Here is a 22,685-nt window from a genome sequence, read left to right as displayed (position 1 = left end):
TTTTGTTACTTTTTTTTTTCTTTTAGTTTTACTTTTAAATAACTAATAAAAATAAAAAGATAAGAAAATAAATAAAATTATGGCCAATTAAGATATGGTAAATATACATGTGTATGTATACATGTATATGTTCTGAAAAATGGTGACAGTATTGTGTGTTTTCAACAGTACTGTTGAATGTTATGTCTTCATATTAATATACATGTGTGGGAATTTACGATTTTTTATGGGTTATTTTGTAAAAATTTTATAACTTTATATTTTTTGTAATTTAGTTATTTTGTAGATTTTTTTCTTCAAATAACTTGCTATTTCAATTTTTATGGAACTGTAAAAAAAAGACATGAAGTTTATAATTTTCTATTTTTTTGTAATTTACTTTCGTTTTAGTTTTCTTTTAAAAAGGCTGAGTATTAAAAAGTAAAAAATAACAACCCACACTTCCCTAGCTTCTTCGACTAATTTTAAAACTAAAATATTTTTTTAGTTTCATCAAATACACATTAGCCAATTGGAAAATTCTGAATTTAAGAAAAAAATCAAAAAGGTAAAAGTAACTTCAAAATGAATTTAATATTTTTAAATAAAACTAAAAACAAACAATAACTAATTAGTACCTAATTAACTAATTTGTTCTAAGAAGTTCTACTGTCTATTTTATAGGCTGTCACTTGGCAAGTCTGCAAGATTTTCTCGCTATTTAGTAGATATAAATTATATAAATAATATACTATATTACCAAGAATGAACTATGAAGTGTACCAATGATGACATAGGCCACACTCCTAGCTAACTCCAAGTCTTGCCAACTTTAAGATTTTAATCATTTTTCCTTTGCATTCGATTTTTTTTTTTTTAAAAAGGGACAACTTGATTCATTAAAGTTAATTTCGCTACATGCGGGATCTGAAAAAGGATCAGACTACAAGGGTCTATTATACACATTCTCATCTTACATTTTCGGAAGGGGTTATTTCCTCAGTTTGAATTCTTGACCTCCTAATCATAAGATAACAACTTTATCAGTTGCTCCAAAATTCCCTCCAAATTAATTGAGATTCTCTTAACTATCACTATTTACATAGTTGAGGATAAACTAGCAACAAAAAGTTTGCTATTTGTGATAATGTGAAGTTTCTAGCTTCTACCCCTAAGTATCTTTGATATGATCCTATAGATAGAATGGAATCATGGATGCAGTGTTATCTAATTGTGTAACGTTTTCATGTAAAAATTTTCTCTCATAATAAAGTAATAAACAACGATGGAATTGTAGTACAAAATGATTTGCTTTTATATCGTATTAAATTGTGTGATTACCTCATTATGAATTTTGACATGTTTAATAGGGTACATTTTTAATTAATATTTAGCATTCAATTTTACAAGTATATGGATCAGTAGTTTGCCTCACGGAAAAAGTAAACAATTGGAAGAAAATATAAAATACAATATAATATAAGTATCGTATCTTCTTCAAACATAAATACAATATAAAATACAGTAACTATTTTCTCATATTCTTCTTTATATACTTAAAACACAATTTTGTTCTTATTAAAAGTTCAAAATTATTGCTGAAATTTAAACTTTATAGACTTTGTAAATCTTGAACTAATTATGCCATCATCTCTATAACACCTAATAAGGAAATACAAATTTTTTAAAGACAAAAACAATTCTATCAAAATCAAAGTCAAGAGTATTAAACTCTTTGTTTTTCGATCTCCACGTTCTAACAGATTGATCATAGAATAAAATGATCGGACCGGTGCATTAAAGTTCTCGCTATATGCTACATTTTGAAAAAAGATAAAACCATAAGAATCTATTGCACGCAATCTTACCTCGCATTTCCGTTAGAGGTTGTCTCAAAGATTAGGGGTGCACACCGGTCGGTTCAGTTCATTTTTGTGCAATATCTATTCGGTTTATCAATTTTTGTAAACACGCTAAATCGATATATCGATTTTCAATTAATCAGTTTCTAATCTCTATTGATTGGGTTTTCGATTTAATCGATAAGAAAATACTCTCCTAATTTTTCTTTATTTCTCTAATTTTCATTTGTTCTACACTATCTTCATGTATAAAGTTGTTGTTTATTGAGTTTAATGCAGTATCAGTATAGCAGGAAGAACATAAATGGGAAGAAGAAAAAGAGAAATATAGAGAAGATTAGAGTAGTCTTATTATTCCAGTGGAAAAAACTTAATACAATGAGTAGATATAGTGTGTATATATAGTGAATGTGAGGCTTAACTAACTAACTGACTAGCTTTTATTTTTCCTAACTATCTAACTAAATTAACTGTCATCTAATAGTGACTGATTATTGACACTGTGATAAATTATATTAACTGCTTTGTTTTATCAAGTTATACTATCTATATCAACCCTCCCCTCAAGCTAGGTGTGCTGAAGATGTTAATAACACCTAGCTTGTTTTTCAGATATTCCAGCTGAATTTTAGTCAATCCTTTGGTAAGTAGATCGGCTGGTTATTCCTTTGTATTGATGTATTGAGTAGATATCAATCCTTGTTGTACTTTCTCTCTCACAAAATGACAATCGATTTCTATGTGTTTGGTTCTCTCACGGAACAGTAGATTGGCTGCTATTTGTAGAGCTGCTTTGCTGTCACTGTACACCTTGACAGGTTTATCAATGTTTACTCCAAGATCCTTGAGTAATCCCAATAACCAGATCAATTCAGTTGTTGTTTTCATAATGCTTCTGTACTCAACTTCAACTGAGCTTTTAGATACTGTGGTTTGTTTCTTGGACTTCCAAGGCACAAGAGAATCACCAAACTTTACTAAGAAACTAGTTACAGACTTTCTAGTAAGCTGGCAGGCTGCCCAATCTGTATCACAGTATACAGATACTGTGTTTTTGTAATTGCTGGACAGCAGAATGCCCTGTCCAGGCTGTATTTTGATGTATTTGAAAATCTTCATAGTAGCATTCATGTGGGATTTCTTAGGTTGTTGTAAAAATTGACTTAAGGTTTGAACAGGAAAGGCAATGTCCGGCCTGGTGCCTGTGAGATAGAGCAACTTTCCTATCAGTTTTTGATAGGTATCCTGATCTACTATAGGATCAACTTCAATTATGTTGTCAATGTACTCATTGTATTGTTTTGAGGTCAGCTTGATTTTGTTGTCAATAGGTGTGTTGCAAGGTCTATATGCTGACAATCCAGTCTCGGAGATAAGCTCTAAAGCATAGTTCCTTTGATGCATATTAATCCCTTGACTTGTCCTGGCAAATTCAATGCCTAAAAAGTACCTGAGTTCTCCAAGATCTTTCATTTTGAAGGCTTGTTGCAGAAGATTTTTCATCTCTTTGATCAATTCAAGATTGCTTCCAGAGACAAGCATGTCATCCACATATATGAGAATAATAACAGTTCCTTTGTCTGACCTTTTGATGAAAAGTGAATGATCATATTGGCACTGTTTAAAGCTGAACTTAAGTAATGTCTCAGATAGCTTTGCATTCCACATCCTTGATGCTTGTTTCAGGCCATACAAGGATTTCACAAGTTTACATACTTGAGACTCCCCCTAACTTTGAAATCCTTGGGGCATTTGCATATAAATTTCATCAAATAATTCACCTTGTAAAAAAATATTAGACACATACATCTGATGGATGTGTCATTTCTCTAAGGTAGCTAAAGCCAATACAGTCCTCACTGTAATAATTTTAACCACAGGAGAGAAGGTCTCTTGATAGTCAATACCTTCATTTTGACTATATCCTTTGGCAATTAATTGTGCTTTAAATCTATCAACTTCACCATTGGCTTTGTATTTAATTTTGTAGATCCATTTACATCCAATAGCTGACTTGCCTGGAGGTAGTGTGACTATTTTCCATGTTTGATTACTCTCTAGAGCTTGTATTTCTTCTTGCATAACTTTTATCCATCTTGGATCCTTACTGGCCTCAACAAAGGTCTTAGGTTCTACTGTCTAAGACATAGTTTCTATATAAACTTTTTAGATTTTAGAGAGGCGATCATAGTTTACATACTTGTATAGGATGTATGGTACATCCTCATGAATGTTCAGTGAGACAAAGTCCATTATCCATGCTGGAGGTTGAGTAGTTCTACTGGATCTTCTAGTTGGCACTGGTTGCATAGGATTTACTTCATTTCCCTATACTCCAACATGGTCAGCTGGCAACATTGGTGTTTTATGCTGAGCTTGTAATTCAGCTACTGGAACAGGTTCCTCAGGTGTCACTTCTTCTGTATGATGCATATGCTCCTGATTAGTTGAACCAGCTGTTTGATGCATTTGCTCAAGAGGAGAAGTATACCAAGTGTCTGAATTAGAAAATTTAGAGGTTGTGTCCACAAAGACTGGCATATTTTTGTCATGCTTTGACTGAAATAGAAAAACTGCTTCTTAAAAAATTACATCCCCGTTGACAAAAAAGGATTGAGTAGTTAGATCAAGGAGTACATATCCCTTTTGTAAGTCAGAATAGCCCATATGTATAGCTACTCTAACCTAGACTCATTTTATCAAGTTGATTATTGTCTTTTGCAAAACATAAACAACCTAATACCTTAAGATGATTGAAAATAGGTTTTTTATTATATAATTTCTCAAAAGGTGACACTCCATTAAGAACTTGACTTGGTAGCCTATTCATTAAGTATACAACAGCTAAAACGCAGTGTCCTCAATACTTGATAGGGATGCATGCTTGAAATCTAATTGCTCTTGTGATTTCAAGAATGTGTCTATGCTTTTTCCCAACAACTCCATTTTGTTGCGGAGAACACACACAAGTTATTTGATGCATTATTCCTAAATTCTAAAACAAGCTTTGACATGTAGAGCTTAGAAATTCAGATCCATTATCAGTCCTGATCAACTTTAAAGATTTGTCAAACTGTGTTTTTACAAGAATGCAGAAATGTTGTAGCCACAAATATACATCAGACTTTTGTTTAAGAAAAAATATCCAAGTGAATCTAGTGAAGTCATAAGCAATTGGAACGAAGTATTTATTTCCATCACATGTAGGGACTTTATATGGTCCCCAAATGTCTACATGAAGTAATTCAAAACAAGTAGTAGTTCTAGTGATACTTATAGGGAAAGGCAATCTAGCTTGCTTTGCACAAGAACAAATATTACATTGAGTAATTTTTTCTTTTATCTCATTCAAACTAAATGGTAGCAAATTTTTAAGAACAGATATAGAGGGTGGCCTAGTCTTTTATGCAGCAAACTGATGTCCTCTTTATTAGTGCTAACTGTAGTTGGTTGCTGTGCAGTAATTGTAATATCCTTGACATGATTAGCTGTAGAATTCAGCAGAATGTACAGCCCCCCAACTTCTTTACCAATCTCCCTCACCTTGCTAGTGAAGAGATCCTGAAAAAGCCAAAAGTCAGGAAAGAAAGACACACAACATTGAAGCTCATTTGTTAGTTTTGAAATAGATAATAAGTTAAACTAAAATGAAGGAACATGAAATACATTTGAGATGGTGCTTCTATCAGATATGAAACTTAACCCTGTGTGTGAGACAAGTAAGACATCTCAATTTGGTAAATGAACCCTTTTTGGCCAGGGTGTCTTTACTATAGTGTCTTTGCTAAGCATCTTTAGACTAGATTCCATCTGGTTTGTGGAACTAGTGTCCACAATCTACTCTGGACATTCAGGTGTTAACAATGCAAGATACCTAGGTGTACCTGCTACATTAGCTGATGCATCTGTGGAACGAATTGTAGTGTTATTCAATAATTTGATGATTTGCTCATATTGATCTTGAGTGAAAGGTCCTGTCCCTTGATTAATCTCAGTAAGACCACTTGTAGATGCACCACCAGTTGTCTTGGAGTAGTAAGAAGCTGAAGGATATAAACCATTAGCATTAGAGGGAACTGGATTGATACTCGAAGTAATACTATGATGACTACAACCACTAAAGTATGATTTCAATCCATCTTCTGCTAATACATTGCATGCAGTTCCATGAGTTGAGCCATGTCCATAACTGGTACTTTCATTCTTTTTATACTAGTAAGCAGAAGGATAACCCATAATTTTAAAACAAGTTTCTCTATTATGCCCTTTCATCTTACAGAAATCACAATATAGAGTGGGGTTTCTTTTGTACTTTGAAGTACTAGCCTGATTTCCACTTGTCCTGGAGTACATAGCCCCTTCAAACACAATAATATCACTTAACATATTACTACCAAGAATCCCAGCATTAGCAACGGCATTTTTCTGACTTTCATCACTAATGATCATAGAGTAAGCTTGATTAACTGTTGGAGAAGGGTTCATGAGCAAGATTTGGCTTCTTGCTTGTAGGTATGACTCATTCAACCCCGTGAGAAACTGAAATAACTTCAGCTTCTGCAGATGCAATACATATTCCTTTGAAGTTTCACAATTGTATGTAAGAGCAGGAACTAGAGCCTCAAATTCCTCCCAAAGATTATTAAGTCTTGAAAAATAAACTGAAAAGGAAGCATTTCCTTGGGTCAGGGTAGCGATTTCTTTATGGAGATTAAATGTTCTCGACCCATCCACCTTAGTGAATCTTTCTTGTAAATCTATTCGCACTGTCCTTGCATCAGATGCATACATAATTCCTCCAAGAAGATTCTTGGATACAGAGTTCATTATCCAGGACAGTACAATTGCATTTACCCTTTCCCAATGATTCCCCATACTTTCTTGGAAACTTTCTTTAGTACAACTACCATCAACTAACCCCAGTTTGTTCCTACCAAGCAAAGCAATACACATAGATCGAAACCAGATGGGGTAGTTTTCAATATCTGTTAGTTGAAACGATATTATTTGAGTTCCACTCACATCTGAAGAATGTAGAAACAGAGGATAATTTTAATCCACACTAGGAATTTGCCCAGCAGTGCTTGAGCTTAAACCAACTGGAACTGCTCCATTTAATTGATCAGTTAAAGTATTCATCCTTGTGAAATTGTTCAAGAACTATGTGGCGGAATCACTAATTCGATCAAGAATCGAATATATGAGTACATAACTATTAACTGATCACTGAGGCTACATTATTGGCTTTGATACCATGTTGTTTATTGAGTTTAATGCAGTATCAGTATAGCAGGAAGAACATAAATAGGAAGAAGAAGAAGAGATATATAGAGAAGATTAGAGTAGTCTTATTATTTCAGTGGAAAAAACTTAGTACAATGAGTAGATATAGTGAATGTGAGGCTTAACTAACTAACCGACTAGCTTTTATTTTTCCTAACCGTCTAACTAAATTAATGGTCATCTAATAGTGAATGATTATTGACACTGTGATAAATTATATTAACTGCTTTGTTTTATGAAGTTATACTATCTTTATCAATAAAAGTGTACACAAATTAAAAGAATTAAGACAACAACTATAAAATACAAAAGTCAATACGGTATGTATATAGAAGCTAAAGCCACTATTATATATAAGTGTGAATAAAAAGATAATTTTAATATAATTTTATTAAATTATCGGTTCAACTATCAGCTAAAATCTTAAAATCGAAAATTAAATCAATAGCCCAATAAAATTTTTATAAAATCATTAATCCGATAACCTAATAGTAATAAACTAATTAATATTTTTAATAATTTAATTTATCGATTGAATCAATTCTTGGCCAACCCTATCCAAGATTGATCATAGAATAAACAAACAAGAAAACATAACTGATACATTTAGTACATTAAGATAAATTTTAATAAAGAGGAATTTTGCTTCTGGATAGGACTAGACTATACTAGCTAGAGATCAACTATTTGGAAATAGAATTTCCTATTTAAATCGTGCTATATATTATTCCCTTTAAGGGAATTATTCTTCAAAGAGGAATTATGCGTTGAAAGAAAAGAGTTTTTACATTTGGATCACGTGGCTGTTCTGTCCTTCTCAACAAAAATCAAAATATTCGACATAAAAGGCAGCTCAACGCATAAAACATTTTAAAAATTTGTGTTCATATAAAAATTCATGAAAAGATTGTATGAAGTATCGAATTCATACTTTTAATCTGAAATATAAATTATTATGTAAACTTTCCCTTCTAAGTAATATCTTTTTTGCTTTACCTATTGATGTAAAATTAAAAAATTCTTTCAATTTAACAAAAACAAATTCTCATATTTGCACAACTTAAGTAGATGCTAGATATAGAAATTTATCTTTCATATTTTTGGAAGCAATTTTTTTGTTGAGAATCCTTTTATTTTTTTTATTTTTATTTTTTGAAAAAAAGCAGTTAAAGGTCGAGTGACAAATAAGAATAGTAAATTATATTCGACGAAAGCAAAAAGAAAAAAGATAACTAAAATCCATAGTTATGAATCTCAATCCAAAAGTTCATTTTCCAAAATTGTAACAAATGATAGGTATCTAACCATAATTTTAAAATAAAAATAATTTTAGTGTTAAAAATCATAAAAATTAAATTTTAGGAGCTTAAATCCCATATATGCCTTTAGTTTGGTAGGGATGAAAGTGTGCAAAGAGTTTATCAATTTTTTCATGTCCAGTAAATTAAAATATTTCAAAAACTATTTTTCTATAGCAAAAATAAGTTTAAAAAAATTAGCAAAATGACTTTCTGCCAGAAGTTTAGAAAAATAAATTTAGCAAGTAACATTCATCTTAATGGCCGCCTACCCTTAGGTTTTATAAATAAATAAAATTTCTATTTCACCAAAGAAAAAAAAGTAACGTTCTTCTTAAATTTTCTTAAATTTATCGGACATAAATTTAAATTAATTAGACTTCCAATAAGAATATCAAACATCGAACAGAAAAATTAAAAGGCCTATTATTGATACCTATAGTATAAGGGGGAACTAGTTTGGGGCCCGGAGATTCCTCCAATCTCCCTTGATGAAGTATTATATTATTTATATACAGTTGAACATATATATTTATGTGTGTGTGTTATAGACGATGAATCCTCTTCAACTAGTTCATATACTTACTTCTTCATGTTTTTAACCTATTAAAGAAAATATTAACCCAGTCGCCATTTAAGATTGACCTTACACCCAAAAAATGACACGTAATTGCAAGGTGTAACAACTAGGGGCGTAGCCCGCCTTTGGCATGGGAGTTCACCGACGACGAAAATTTATACCATTTACACATTACTAAAATTATATTTTATATATATATAATAGATGTCAAACTCCCTCCGATTAGTTTTTCTTCAAATTTTGAATCTCCTTTGTGAAAATTCTGACTCCGCCTCTAGTAACAACATGTCCATACACCTATCAACAATGTTTGACCTTCAATTAATGTAGAAATTATGGGGTAGGGAATAAGAAAAAAATGGTCCATAGCACAAAGCCATGAACTATCTTATTGATGACATGAGAACAGTTGACCTTTAAAAAGGATTTAGTGGTTGAATGAAAATTGCAGGAAAGGATCAAGGAATTGCGTGATAAGAGTGTGGTTCAATCTATTTTTAATCGGAGGTCTCTATCTTAATAAATATAAATCAACCTAGCTATTGTTTACCATATGTGTCAACTAGCTAGTTCATCGTCTAGTATAACATATTTGATGTAAATCATAAAATACAAGTGAAAATAAATCAAAATAAAATAAAATCAAGTTCTCTCTTGCTCGTCATGGATTCAGCAGCAGTTCAAAAGGTTGTCTTATTCGAGAATCTCTAAATGTATGATGATTTTCAACTCCCCCAGTGCTGATTCAAATCCAGCTTGACCCAATAATTCGCCAATCCACCAACCAAATATCATATCTGAATCTATAATTAATTTTAAAAGCACACTAAATTTAATGCTAAGAGTCTTAGAGATCGAATCATCAAACTTAATCCTGAACTCACATTTGCATCAGATGGTAGGGTGGAGCTAGATGGTTAGACTAAAATCTCTTCTTTAGAAATTTATAGTAGCATTCAGAACGTTAAGTAGCTCTTTAACCATGAAAATTATTTACCCTTTTTTAGAAATTAAAATTATTTTACTTTAGTAAAAAACAATATATGTTTGGCTAGGAGAATTCTAAATACAATTGAAAATTTACTTGTTTTCATTTTTTTCACTCCTACTTCTCTCACAAAATTTCAAAAACAACTCAGATTTATATTCATGGTCAAACACTACTTAAACTCCAACTTCAACTTCAATTCCAAAAAATTATGATTTTCATGGCTAAATGGGGCCTATATTTAAAGGTTAAGTTTAACTTTTATGTATAAATAGTAAATATCGTATCCCTTAAACTTTTCGCATGTTTGAATCATATTAGTGAAAATCTTGATTTCATTATATCAGATAAATTAAAGATATAATACATAAATAAATACTCAAATTTAGTCTTAGCTGGCAAGTAAGCACTTTAACTTTGAGAATGGACATCTCGACACCTCAATCCGATTTTAATTGATAACTGAACACTCCAACTCGTCCTCACTATGCCCCTGGACACTAACGTGACACATAATTTTAGGGATGTCTAGATAATTATTTGGAGTTTTCAACTATCACAATAGAGACGAGTTGAGGTGTGTAGATGAGTACTCAAAATTGAAGAACTTACTTAGTCCGCTGATGCCAAATTTAGGGAAAAAACTAAGGTTCGAAACATACCTAAATTTTGACAAAATTTATTGTAATACGCCTCAACTTTGCGAGGGTCCTATGACCCCTCTCGACTATTTATTATCATATTTCTGTGATATATATTTACTTAGCTCGATCATTGCGTGAATACACACATTGAGCGCGTGAAAACCTGAAATGGTCCAGCTGAATAAATATGTGCCACGAAAATATGATAATAAATAGTCGAGGGATTGGAGTCATAAAATCTCATTAAATTGGAACGTATTACAATAAATTTCGTCAAATTTTAAATATATTTTTTATTCTTCCCCCCCCCCCCCCCCCCCCCCCCCCATATTTATTATGCCTAAATTAAATAAAGATTGGTGTAGGCATGGTCAAATAGTCCTCTTATTTTTGTCATTGAGTGGCCTATAAATAAGAGTCCACCATTCCTTGTATTCTATTTCTCACACACTGAATACTTCACGTGCTCTCTTTCTCTTCTTACATCCCCCCCAACTACTACTACTTTTTTTGTTCTGTTGTCTGTCAAAAAACATTAAAAGCCCCTTATCTCATTTCTGTTTTCTTGGAAACTGTGTCTGTCAGTTTGAGCATTATATATATTATTGTTTCCTCAACCAGACCTCCTAGGTAGTTGGTTAGTTAATTTAGTTAGAGTTTTGTTTAATTTAGGCAAGAGATCTTATTTCCTCGTTTAATATGGAGAAGGGAAAGTCATTATCTTCTTCTTCATCCTTTACCAATGATCTATTTGGTCCGAAAGAGCCTACGAAAACGTCATTATTTAATTCGGTTTTCGGCCCACATTCTACGGTATTACTTCTTCATTTGTTTTGATTTGTTTGTCCAAGTTACTATTTGAACAGAGAAAAGATGGTTAAAAACATATGTTACTTTATACTATCACCTTTTTGGAAATTTCACAGCTTGATTAATGGTTGTTTCTTTTTTCTACCTAAATTATCTTCTTTGTTTTTTTTTTGTAAAGTTTACATCCCGACTATAAGTTGTTCGCACCTGAACCATCACCATTTATGAATTAATGATAGTTGGAACGTGAAACTTACGAAAAACACAAGTACAACTTCTCTACTGCATCGTGCATGCATCTATATATATTCCTCTCTCATATATGTAAGTTGTTCTGAGTTTTGGTTCTCTATACGGAAAGCATAGAGCTTTTAATTGATCAAAATATTTTGAAAAGTATTTTCCTTTTTGAAAAATAAGTTCCTTAAATATAAAGAAAATAACTTTCTTGGTCGAGTAGACTAGCACAACAAATAATAACATATAGATCGTGGCGGAGCCACAAGCACTTGAAGGGTGTCCCAACTCTTTTATCAGAAAATTATAGTGTAGCGAAGTAATTTTTTTTCATGTATATATATTATAAATTGATATATTAACTTATTTATATTTGACACTTCTTAGTGAAGATTCTAACTCAGTCATAATATAGAATTGTCCATTATATTGACTAGAATAATAATTAACTAAAATCCAGAGAATTTGTGATGAAATAATTCTCACTCATCAACTTGCTTGTACGTAGCTGGTTCCTTTTTTTTTTTTTCTTCAGATTTTTTTTTTTAATCCTTTTTGGTTCATCATCTTTAAATTTTGTTTACATTTACTAATTTGTTTTTTTATTTCTTTTTCTTTTATATAATTGTAGGGACTTGGAAGGGATTCCACTCACTCTGCAACTAGAGGTTCATCAAGAATTCAAGATCCAAAAGACCAGTCATGTGGAAATGCAAAATATGGAAATTCAGGTTTCTGCTATATATTTTTCTCACTTTTTGCCAACAACACCAACACTCTCGTTTCAGTTTATATGGCATAGTTTAACTTGACATGAAATTTTAAAAAGAAAACTTGAACGTGTGATCTATAACAAAGCATGAGATTTATGAAACTATAAAAGTATGTCATTAAGAATAAAGGGTTAAACCATGGGTGGGCTTATAATCCAATTTTTGGTGCTCCGACATCATTACATTCGATATAGATTATGTATGATTATATAAAAAATTATAAAATCTAGTATAAAATTTAGAAAAGTACCCAATAAATCAAGAAAATAGTTGGGTGTTTTAGTTTGTAGATAGAACCTTAATTAAAGTTTTGGACGTCAATATGTGTGTTCGAATCTTTCGAGCACCCACCACCCCAAATCCTGAATCCACCACTAGGTTGAACCACAAAGACCTATTATTGCAGTCTTATCTATATTTTTGCAAGAGATTGTTTAAGAGAATTAATCGATTAGTCAAACAATTAAAAATACAAAGACAAACTCAATAAATAGAGTAGTTTACTATATTATTATGATATACCGAATGCAAAGACTCAAGTGATAAGAAAAGAATGTATAAAAAAAAATAATTTTTCAACTACATGTCACAATTTTAGGGGGAGAAAATAATTTATCAACTGTATGCCATAATATTAGTGGAAAAAAATAATTTACCAACATATGTCTCAATTTTAGAGGATTTAAAGAATATATAAGTATAATTTTATTTCATAACAATATCAACCAATTTTTTTTTATAAAAATAGTCTTCATTGGGTTGTCTTAAGAAATTGGTATCTTTTCATTAAATAATTCATAAGGAAAATTGGGTTGTGCACATATAAAAAAGATGAAAATTAAAATAATATGTTATATATTCAATTAAATTAAAATTAAGAACTAATTAAGGTTGCCACATCAATTTTTCCGATGAAATTATTGTAAAATCCAGTCATAGTGACTTTTGTGATGGTCGGAGTAAAGTTAAATGACCATGGATGAAATGAATGAAAGAAAAGTAACTTTTGCGTAATCGATACAAAATTAAGCGACCATGGATGAAATGAATGAAAGAAAAGTGACTTTTGCGTAATAAATATAAAGTTAAGTGACCATGGATGAAATTTACCCGCGACAATACCAGTTATGTCAAGGCTCCCCTCATTAATAAAAAAATTAAAATTAAATTATTTCTAAATATAAAAGGTAGCATCTTTTCTTAAGATAAAAGAAATTAGTGCCACATAAAATAAAATGGGATGGAATATATGCCTGCTTTAAATTTAGGTTTTCACCTAGTGTTTGGTACCTATATTGGAGCTCAACTAATTTGGGTTCGCATCTTAATGCGAGTAAAGGCTTTTGCTATTCTTCGGGCTCATTACGAGACCTTTGGCTAAAAATAGAATACTTACTACTTCACTCCAACTCCTTGACAATGTGTGCTTGGTAAATAAGGATTGATTCTTTTAGCAAGGTACATAATGTATTAGTATCTAATATTCAATATGATTCCACAAGATATAGTTTCGAACATATATATATATATATATATGCCTGATTAATTAAGTTTCAATTCTATCTGTTAATTGTTCTTCAACGTAATCACAGATAATAATGGTTCTCAAAGAAGCAGAGGAGACATCAGTAATAAGGACAAGAATAATTCCATATTGTATCAGAATGAAACAACAGAACCATGCCATTTAAGCTCATCTATTTACTATGGTGGCCAGGATGTTTATTATCCACCTACTGCCTCGCACAATAATACTGTAAGTATATGAAAAGTGTCTATTACATTTCACAATTCAAAAAAATCAGTTTTATTTCATATCCGGACCGGACATAAAATTTAAGAAAGAATGAAATATTTCACCAAATAATATGTATCCTCAAAAATTGTGATCATAAACATAGCAGGACACTTTTGTAATAGTAAAAGTATGTCATAAGAAAGGTGTCATCAGGAGTGGATTCAAGATTTGAGCATTATGAGTTCGAGTTTCAAATTCCAACTTAATTGATGGAAATTTTTAATACATATACTAGGATAGGATGATCCAATTGTTGGGTTCGAAATCGAGAGAGCGTCATGCGGAAGCTATTAGTTGCAAACTATCGTAGTGATAATTCAGACGACAAAGAAAAACATACTAAAAAACATATTATTGATGTAATTTGGTCAAGTTACCTACATATTGAAAACTAATATAAAAAAACATTAAAAACTATTGGGAGAAAATCTCCTCCTAAACGAGACTCTTTAAACGAATACATTGTGGATGCTACTATGTTGTGGTATGAGAAGGGGTCTTCTATTTATAGATGTCCAAAACTTTCCCTCCAAGAAAGCGATTAGGCAAATATGGAAAAGAATTATATATATTTTTTTCTTTCTGAAAAAGTAAAAGTAATTATGGTAGTTTTTATTTTTCTAGAAAAAATAAAACTTAAATATAGTAAGAAAATCAGGACAAAAACTCTAACACCAATAAGTTATGTACTAGATCCGCCCCTCGATGGAATAACTGTTTTTCAATTTCTAAATGGCTCTTTGCTGCTTGTGCATTGATCAGTTCAAGAAAAATGAAGATGATGATGATCAAAATGGAAACAATTCAAACTGTGCTTCAAGAGGAAATTGGTGGCAGGGTATGAAATTAATTAATTTTTGTAGAAAAAATAATTTTCTATGCATAATTATCTCTTTTAGCAATCTCATAAACTCTACTATATGTATATTTCTTCTTGTCTTGCAGGATCATTGTACTATTGAGGCCTAGCCTTTTTTGCTATGCAAATTTGACCACTATATAAGAAATCAAGAGATTAGAGTGCTCCGACCCCTCCTCGGATTCGTGCATAGCAGAAGCTTAGTGTACTGTGACGCTCCTTTAGAAGGCCTTAGTTGCAGCATTTTAGTCCCTTAATTTGTATCTTTTTTTGTGTGTGTGGTTTTCTTAGTTTGTTTTTTATGGTAATTGGCAGGACCTTAAGCCAATTTTGTACATGGATATTGTCCAAGTAGTTTAACACTTGTATCAGTAGACAGCTTGTTCTAATTAATCTTCCCTCTCTATATGGGATTATGTATGCTTGGAGAATATAATGGGGATCTATTTATAATCAATAGTTCACAGGGATTCTTGCTTTGGCATTCATATTCCTTTGATACTTCTGTTAATTTCTTTTCTTAATTTTGATAATTGACAAACCATCAATTTTGGGATCTAGTTCATAAAGAGCCTTTTGATGATAAAACTGCAACTGCTCAAGGACCAGGTGCATCGTGACTATGATTCATGAACTTTGGAAGCAATTCATCATCCAAAGTCTCACTTACAACAGTGACCTGTTAAGTCGTCATTTTTTTCTCAAGCTTTTGTTGTATTTGAGTCTTCGTTTTGTGGTTTGCAAACATTTAGCCTACTGTTCTTGTTCATTAATAGTAGGTGCATTCTCATTGTTGATTGTGTCATCTCGAGTTAGTTGACATAGAGGCAAGAGTTAGCTTTGTACTAATTCAGTTAGTGTTAGCTGTGTCAGTTAGTGCAATAGAGTTACATCAAGAGGTTAATCCTAGAACCATGGAGTCTGTATTCGAAGTTGCTTGGACATAGTGAAGTTGTTGGAAATCCTACGTGATAGCAGTAGCGGATGTAGAGTAGAAGTTGTGGATTCCTAGGAACCCATACCCGCTACCGTAAGGCTTAAAATTAAATAGAAAAATCATCAAAAATTATAAATATTAATAGGTGGGAACCTATAACTAAACCAAGAGATTGCTTAGTGGTAGGAAAGGATCCCTTGGGAACCCACAAGTTTGAAATTCTGGATCCGCCTCGGTGTGATAGATCGTGGTTTTACTTCCTTGAGTAAGGAAATTTTCACGTAAAATATCATGTGTGTGCACTGTTCTTTACGTTTATTTTACTTTTAATCTTGTTCATTACTGCATACGATAGTTGTGACCAGATCCCTAAATTGGTAGGCCATTCGTGCAAATCTTCAACTTTTCATTCTAGTTTGTTCAGCTTATTCAAACTAAATCAAATAAATTGAATAAGTGAGTTAAAAATTTACTGATTTAATAAAATATGAGACATTCATCATGTGGGAATACACTGGATTTGATGTTGTAATAAAATATGAGACATGTCTTCAATCTAACTTCATAACTGCAACACGTGCCATCTAAAAGGTTAAAATCTGGGGCAAACAACATAAATTCCGACATTTTGGAATTTAATTACATAAAATTTTGATATTTTTGTGTAGTTACTAAAAATTTCAATTTTGGGTCTGTTGAGATATATAATTAGTTCCTGATACTTTCAGTGAATGTTCATTTTTTTTCTTCATAAAGATACATAATTAACTCATGATACATTTTTTTCGATTTTATGTCTGTCAAGATACATAATACATCCAATAAAATACATTTTTTTTCCTTTGTATAGATACAAAATTAGCTCTCAATATATTTTTTTGATTTAGATTTGTCGAGATACGTAATTAGCTCCCAATACGTCCAACGAAGATATCAAAGGTGAGAATTTTTATAAATATGTTAAGTTAAGGTGTATGTTTATGGTATTTTTTGTAAAATAAATCATGGATTACGTGAATTTGCCAACAGCTTGAGCCCAAATTTCCCGTCTCAATAAAAAAAAACAGACTTGGAGTTTATAAAATCCCTTCGCCGTTGCCGGGGATCGAACCCGGGTCACCCGCGTGACAGGCGGGAATACTTACCACTATACTACAACGACTTGCTACTGCTGAATTCCAGTAAGTTTTATATATCGACTTGTAGATTTACCACAATCTATAGTTTCACACTTCTAAGGCCATTACCTATTACCATATGGATTATATAATATATGGCTGTTCAGAAACTCCACTTATTGAATTACTCTGAGTATGTTATTGCGGTATAGAAATTAGCCTAGCTAGTCTGCAGTGCTTCGTTACTCAAGTTATACAATGTGTCAAATGCAAATCATACGCAAAATATCATCTTGATTATTTTCTACTTTCAAGAGACACACTATGGTTGTGTGTGGGGAATATGTGTACATCCTAATTGAAACAAAAACAAAAGGTACAACTTCAAAAGCATCCGGCTAAGTGTCATCTCGAATAACAAGACAAAAAACGCACGATTCTAACAAGGATTGAAGCCTCTATCTTGGAAGGATCGTGTGAATTTGATCTTCATCTCGATGATGATTAAACCTTATCACTTAAAGATTTAATGTCCTTCACGAGACGTTCAAAGTTAGAATAAGATGATCCACCTTCCATCAAGCAATTCTTAGCTAATTTAGACATATGATTTGCTCTTTCCAAAAACTCATCTTTTCTCACTACCATCAAATCCTTGACCATTTTCTCTACAATTTCTCTATCACATGTATCCTTCATGTCAAGCCCAAGTTCCCAAACTTTTTCAACAAACCTACTATTCACTTGTTGGTCCAGAAAATAAGGCCAACAAATCATTGGCTTTCCCTCATAAACACTCTCGAGAATCGAATTCCATCCACAATGAGTCCAAAATCCACCTACAGCAGGGTGAGCCAATACTTCCTCTTGTGGAGCCCACCCCACAATATATCCCCTTTCTTTCGTACCCATTGCTAAATCCGCGGGAATCTTGGTTTTCCAGTCTTCACCAGGAATAGAATCCGGCCTAATCACCCACAAAAATCTTTGTCCACTATTAACCAATCCGTACCAAAATTCCATCAATTGCTCATTAGTCATCGTGGCGACACTCCCAAAGCTAACGTAGATTACTGAATTCGGTAGCTGATTGTTTAGCCAATCAATGCAGGTTCTGTCTTCTGTCCACAAACTGCTTGATGATGATCGTGATGAAGTATTTTCAATAGTTAGCTTCTTCTTTAAATTTGCATGGAGGGGTCCAATGGGGTACAGATTTGGACAAATGGTTCGCATTTGATTGAGAATGGGGGAATCTAGCTCTTCAAATGTGTTGAGTAGTAGACCATAACCGCGCGAATTTTCTTGACCCTCTATTTCGAAGAGTTGGATATTTGAGTCTTCCAAATCGCCAGAGCGGCAAAAGCCCGGTAGGTCACGTCGCCGGAGAAAAGTTTCAGTTCCAGGAATACTCCTGATTGGTTCATCTAAGTCATCGTCTGCAGATATTTGAAGAAGAATTAGAAGATAGTGAAAAATAATGATCATAATCACATGTATGTGTGTAAAAAATGTGAACGGGGCGTTGGAACAACAGTAAATGTATCTCCATATATAATCTATAGGTCATGGTTCGAGCTTTAGAATTCGTTATTGATGTTTGAAGTAGGATAGGTGTAATGTGCTGTTGTAAAATATGTTCCATGAACACATAAAAATATATGAAGAAGAATACAGAGATGAAGACTTGACAATATGAACATTGAACACAAAAATTATGAGGCTTACTTTCCTAAAAACGATATTTGCTTCCTCTCCTCTGCGAAATTGCTATGGGATTTAATGCAAATAGTTTTAGTGGATATGACGAGCCTTTGAATTTCTATACCAAGCAAATAGTAAAGATAATCCTATTAGAAAGCAAGAATTCTAATACTTGATCTTTTGTGGGGAAGAAAAAGTTTATTTTTAGAGAGTTGAGAAGAAAAAAAAGAAGTTCTCCTGCAAAACAACACTTGAAGAGTTTATATAGCTAAACTTTTAACCAAAGACATCCTTTCAATAAAAGTCACACCCTTTCATTAAAAGACAACTCTTCATTGAAAATGACACGTCTTATTAAAAAAACACATTTTCTCCAAAAACACCTCTTTATAAAAATACATTTAGTAATTTTATTTAAACAAATATCCAACATGTGCTACCTACATTACACCACATTAGCGTGTAGCCCTTTTCCAAACTTTGCATGAACGCAAGATGGTTCGTGAACCGATCGCCTCCTAGCTCCGTCCCGTGTGTGAAAAACTACCGAGCTTTAAACATATATTAAATTCTAGCTCATAATCTCAAAGGTATAATAAATTTCAAATGCACATAACATATATACATGTGTAAATATCACAAAAATTTCAACAAATATTAAGTTTTGGATCGAACCATTAGTCTCAAATCAATTTGTTCTAAGAACCTTAAAAGATTTAAGTAGATTTTCACAACTTCAACACATGTTTAATTGACTAACCATCACTTAAAAAGGAAACTTATGGTATTAGATTTGACACTAGCAAGTTACAGAGTTTTGAAAGATTTAGTAACCTTCGAAAGGATATTCTACAGATTCAATAGTTTGGGAAGGCAAAACAAAGAATTGTCAATGAAAAAGATTGTGGTTTTAGATAGTTTGATTTGTCTATACAGTAAAAAGGAAGCTACTGTCAGAGACAAATAAATGTGTGAAAAATCACTAAAATTTCGACAAATACTAAATTTCAAATCTAAAATTTCAATAGTAAATTAGTTCAATAGCAAGAACTTTCAGGCAGATACCGCTAAATAATACTAGCAAATTAGTAATAACACGAATCATTAGCCATGACACGCAAACAGTGGAGGACCCAGGATTTAAGGACCGCGGGTGCTTAAAACTCAGGGTGCCCCTCCTTGAGATCAAACTAAATGCCAATGCACCTGCCAACTTTTTGTTCTAGTGGATACTTTTATATATTTTATACCTATTTTCGTATATTTCCTATGCAAGTACACCTATTCTATGTCAAATTTAATGGGTGCCGAAGCACCCAATCCCCTGCACGCAAAGGAATGGTTCCATGAATCAGGGACAAATCTTAACAAATTTCCCATCATAGGAATATTAAATATAAGATAAAGAATCAGTAAGTTCAAATCATGAATCCACTTCCGTTCTATTTATAGTTACATATAGTATTAAAAGATACACTATACTAACCTTTGAATGGATATTCTCCAGATTCAATAAGCTTAGGAAGACAAAAGAAGATCCAAAGACAACATGGACTAATAGTCCTAACACAAAAAACAGGCACACCAATCTCCTCAGCAACATCACAAGTAAACCCCAAAATACCATCAGCAATAATACATCCAACTCTTCTTCTTCTCCCACCATCACATAGCAAATCAGAAGTCAACATATCTTTAAACAACATCTTTGTTTTAGTCCTCAGAGATTCAAAGACCTCCATAAACTTACTACCCTCACGAGGGTGATCATCATGAAGTCCATCCGATATCGTCTTGATTTGCAAACCATGAAACTGATGATCAAATCTTGAAGTGATATCAGTATGAAGTACAAGACGATTGTAGATGTTTTCAGTGAGTAAGAGAGTTATGTGTAACCCTGAGTAACAAAGGAGTTGTGCAAGTTTGAACATGGAGTTAACAGGACCTTGTAATGGTAAAGGGAAGATTAGTACATGAGGAGGAAGTGATTGTTGTTCTTCCATGGTTAATGTGTTGGAGGTTCAATAATGGTGAATCTTGTTTTTGGAAATTTTGGTTTAACTTTGATTAGAGTGATGGTTTACTTTGGCTAAAGAGAGTTCGGTGAGCCACTCATTTTAATACTCCCTTTAATCTCACATTATCTTAAACTATTTGTTTGTTTTTTTTAAGTAATATCTTTGTTCCAAAATAATTGAATTGTTGAATATGCCCTTAATAAAAAAAATTTAAGACATAAATTATAGATTATTTTTCACTATTACTCTAAAATTTTTAATATGTCTCTTGAAGAATGAATAATTTATTTATTTTGAATATTAAAAAATAGCTCAATAATTCATTTATTTTGTAATGAAGGGAGTAATCTCTTAAGAAAAATATTATAGTAGTTGTTTTTTTTCTATTATTTTACACTTATTTATATCTTAATAGATAAGCTTTCTTCATTAAATAATCCACTAAAAATAAAATAAAAATAATAAATAATTTTATCTTTAACTTTTAAAATATCCTAATGTGACTCCTCTCAAATTTCAAGATCAAACTAGCTTTCTTTGATTACGATTTTTTATAAACCTTTTGATTATTGTTTGAGTTGATAATCATTTTATAGTAATTTAATGTAATTTTTAAATATGTAAATTTTATTTTAAAAAACTTAAAAATTTCATGATGAAATTTACTGTCAAAATCTAACCGTTAAAATAAATTATATTATATAAATTGTTCTAAAATAAATTATATTATATAAATTGAGAACCGAGAGAGTAACACATTATTTGAAGTAAGATAATTTGGGACTTTGAAAGTATTTGTCAAGTAGGTAGGATTTAAAAATATAATCTCGGCTTTTGTGAATATAATAATCTGATATTAGTGTTCGGCATGGTGGTGGTGATCCATGACAAATAAATTAGTGCTTCTCTTTTGTGAAAAACGATACACTATAACACTTTTTAAAATAAATAATCAAAGTTAAAATTTTTTTTAAAAAGTGATCCGTCAAATATACTATTTTCGTTTTATAATTATTTCCTTATTTAGATTATTTAGGCTTACATAGTTTATATACAGTTTATATACAATTTATATATAATACTGATACAATATTCAACTTGGACAATTCGATCCTTTTAAAAATATTTTAATTTTTATTTTTTTGCTATAAATTTTTAACTAATCAAATATTCTACTTTTTTTTTATTGTTTAGAAATAATAATTAAATTATATAAAAACGATATAATTGTTAAATAGAATATGTATCTATATAAAATATATGTATAGAAATTGTATAGTTCTATCAAATATGTATATGTATAAAATATATATAAGAAATATATAGAAAATGTATGAAAATTATATAATTATTGTATAAAACGCGTAAAAAAAATATACAGTTATTGTATAAATTGTGCATCAAAACTGTATAATTTTCGTATAGAATATTTATATTTATAAGATTTATATAGAAACTGTATAGAAGGTGTGTAGAAATGATATAGAACAAGCCAGTAAATTAAAACGGCTAGAAAGTGGAATTTTATGGTCATTTTCATGAAAATAGTTTAATTTAAAGTGTCGTTTCTGTCGTTTCCTCTTTTTTTTTTTTTTTTGATTTCCCTTCCGGTGTCCGGTACCCACATTGGAGTTCGACTAATCCGGATTCGCTCCCAACAAAATTTTCTCCATGCCCAGGGTCAAATCCTCGACTTCTGGTTAAGGGTGGAGCAGCCCCATCCGTTGCACCACAAACCATGTTGGTCCCTCTTTCTTTTATCATTGGGCAACGGAGTGCGCAATGCTAGAATTT

At 31.7% G+C, this 22,685-nt stretch overlaps 2 protein-coding genes and 1 non-coding gene across 3 annotated transcripts; 1 reads left to right on the top strand and 2 right to left on the bottom strand.

The window, feature by feature from the left end:
* Positions 1 to 11,072: 11,072 nt before the first annotated feature.
* LOC107872638 lies at positions 11,073 to 15,581 on the top strand. The gene is made up of 5 exons (XM_016719268.2): positions 11,073 to 11,447; positions 12,313 to 12,412; positions 14,047 to 14,210; positions 15,015 to 15,090; positions 15,198 to 15,581. Exons 1-5 carry the CDS (start codon positions 11,334 to 11,336, stop codon positions 15,212 to 15,214), a joined length of 471 nt encoding a protein of 156 aa, XP_016574754.1. The 5' UTR covers positions 11,073 to 11,333; the 3' UTR covers positions 15,215 to 15,581.
* A 1,557-nt stretch (positions 15,582 to 17,138) lies between these two features.
* Positions 17,139 to 17,210, bottom strand: TRNAD-GUC. The gene has a single exon. It is a non-coding gene; the product is annotated as a tRNA-Asp (tRNA).
* A 233-nt stretch (positions 17,211 to 17,443) lies between these two features.
* Positions 17,444 to 21,020, bottom strand: LOC107871157 (7-deoxyloganetic acid glucosyl transferase). Its single transcript, XM_016717974.2, has 2 exons — positions 20,357 to 21,020; positions 17,444 to 18,605 (listed from the first exon to the last, which is right to left on the bottom strand). The coding sequence occupies exons 1-2, from the start codon at positions 20,874 to 20,876 to the stop codon at positions 17,671 to 17,673; spliced, it is 1,455 nt and encodes a 484-aa protein (XP_016573460.2). The 5' UTR covers positions 20,877 to 21,020; the 3' UTR covers positions 17,444 to 17,670.
* Positions 21,021 to 22,685: the final 1,665 nt, after the last annotated feature.

The sequence above is a fragment of the Capsicum annuum genome, chromosome 5, assembly GCF_002878395.1.
Source record: "Capsicum annuum cultivar UCD-10X-F1 chromosome 5, UCD10Xv1.1, whole genome shotgun sequence".
Lineage (NCBI taxonomy): Eukaryota > Viridiplantae > Streptophyta > Magnoliopsida > Solanales > Solanaceae > Capsicum > Capsicum annuum.
This window is presented reverse-complemented; position numbering and strand designations above follow the sequence as displayed.

Coding starts and splice junctions, on each gene's coding strand:
- LOC107871157 (XM_016717974.2), bottom strand. CDS start 20,876: ATGGAAGAACAACAATCACTTCCTCCTCATGTACTAATCTTCCCTTTA. Junction 18,606..20,356: donor TGGAGAATATCCATTCAAAG/GTTAGTATAGTG, acceptor AAATATCTGCAG/ACGATGACTTAGATGAACCA.
- LOC107872638 (XM_016719268.2), top strand. CDS start 11,334: ATGGAGAAGGGAAAGTCATTATCTTCTTCTTCATCCTTTACCAATGAT. Junction 11,448..12,312: donor TTTTCGGCCCACATTCTACG/GTATTACTTCTT, acceptor ATATAATTGTAG/GGACTTGGAAGGGATTCCAC. Junction 14,211..15,014: donor CTGCCTCGCACAATAATACT/GTAAGTATATGA, acceptor TGCATTGATCAG/TTCAAGAAAAATGAAGATGA.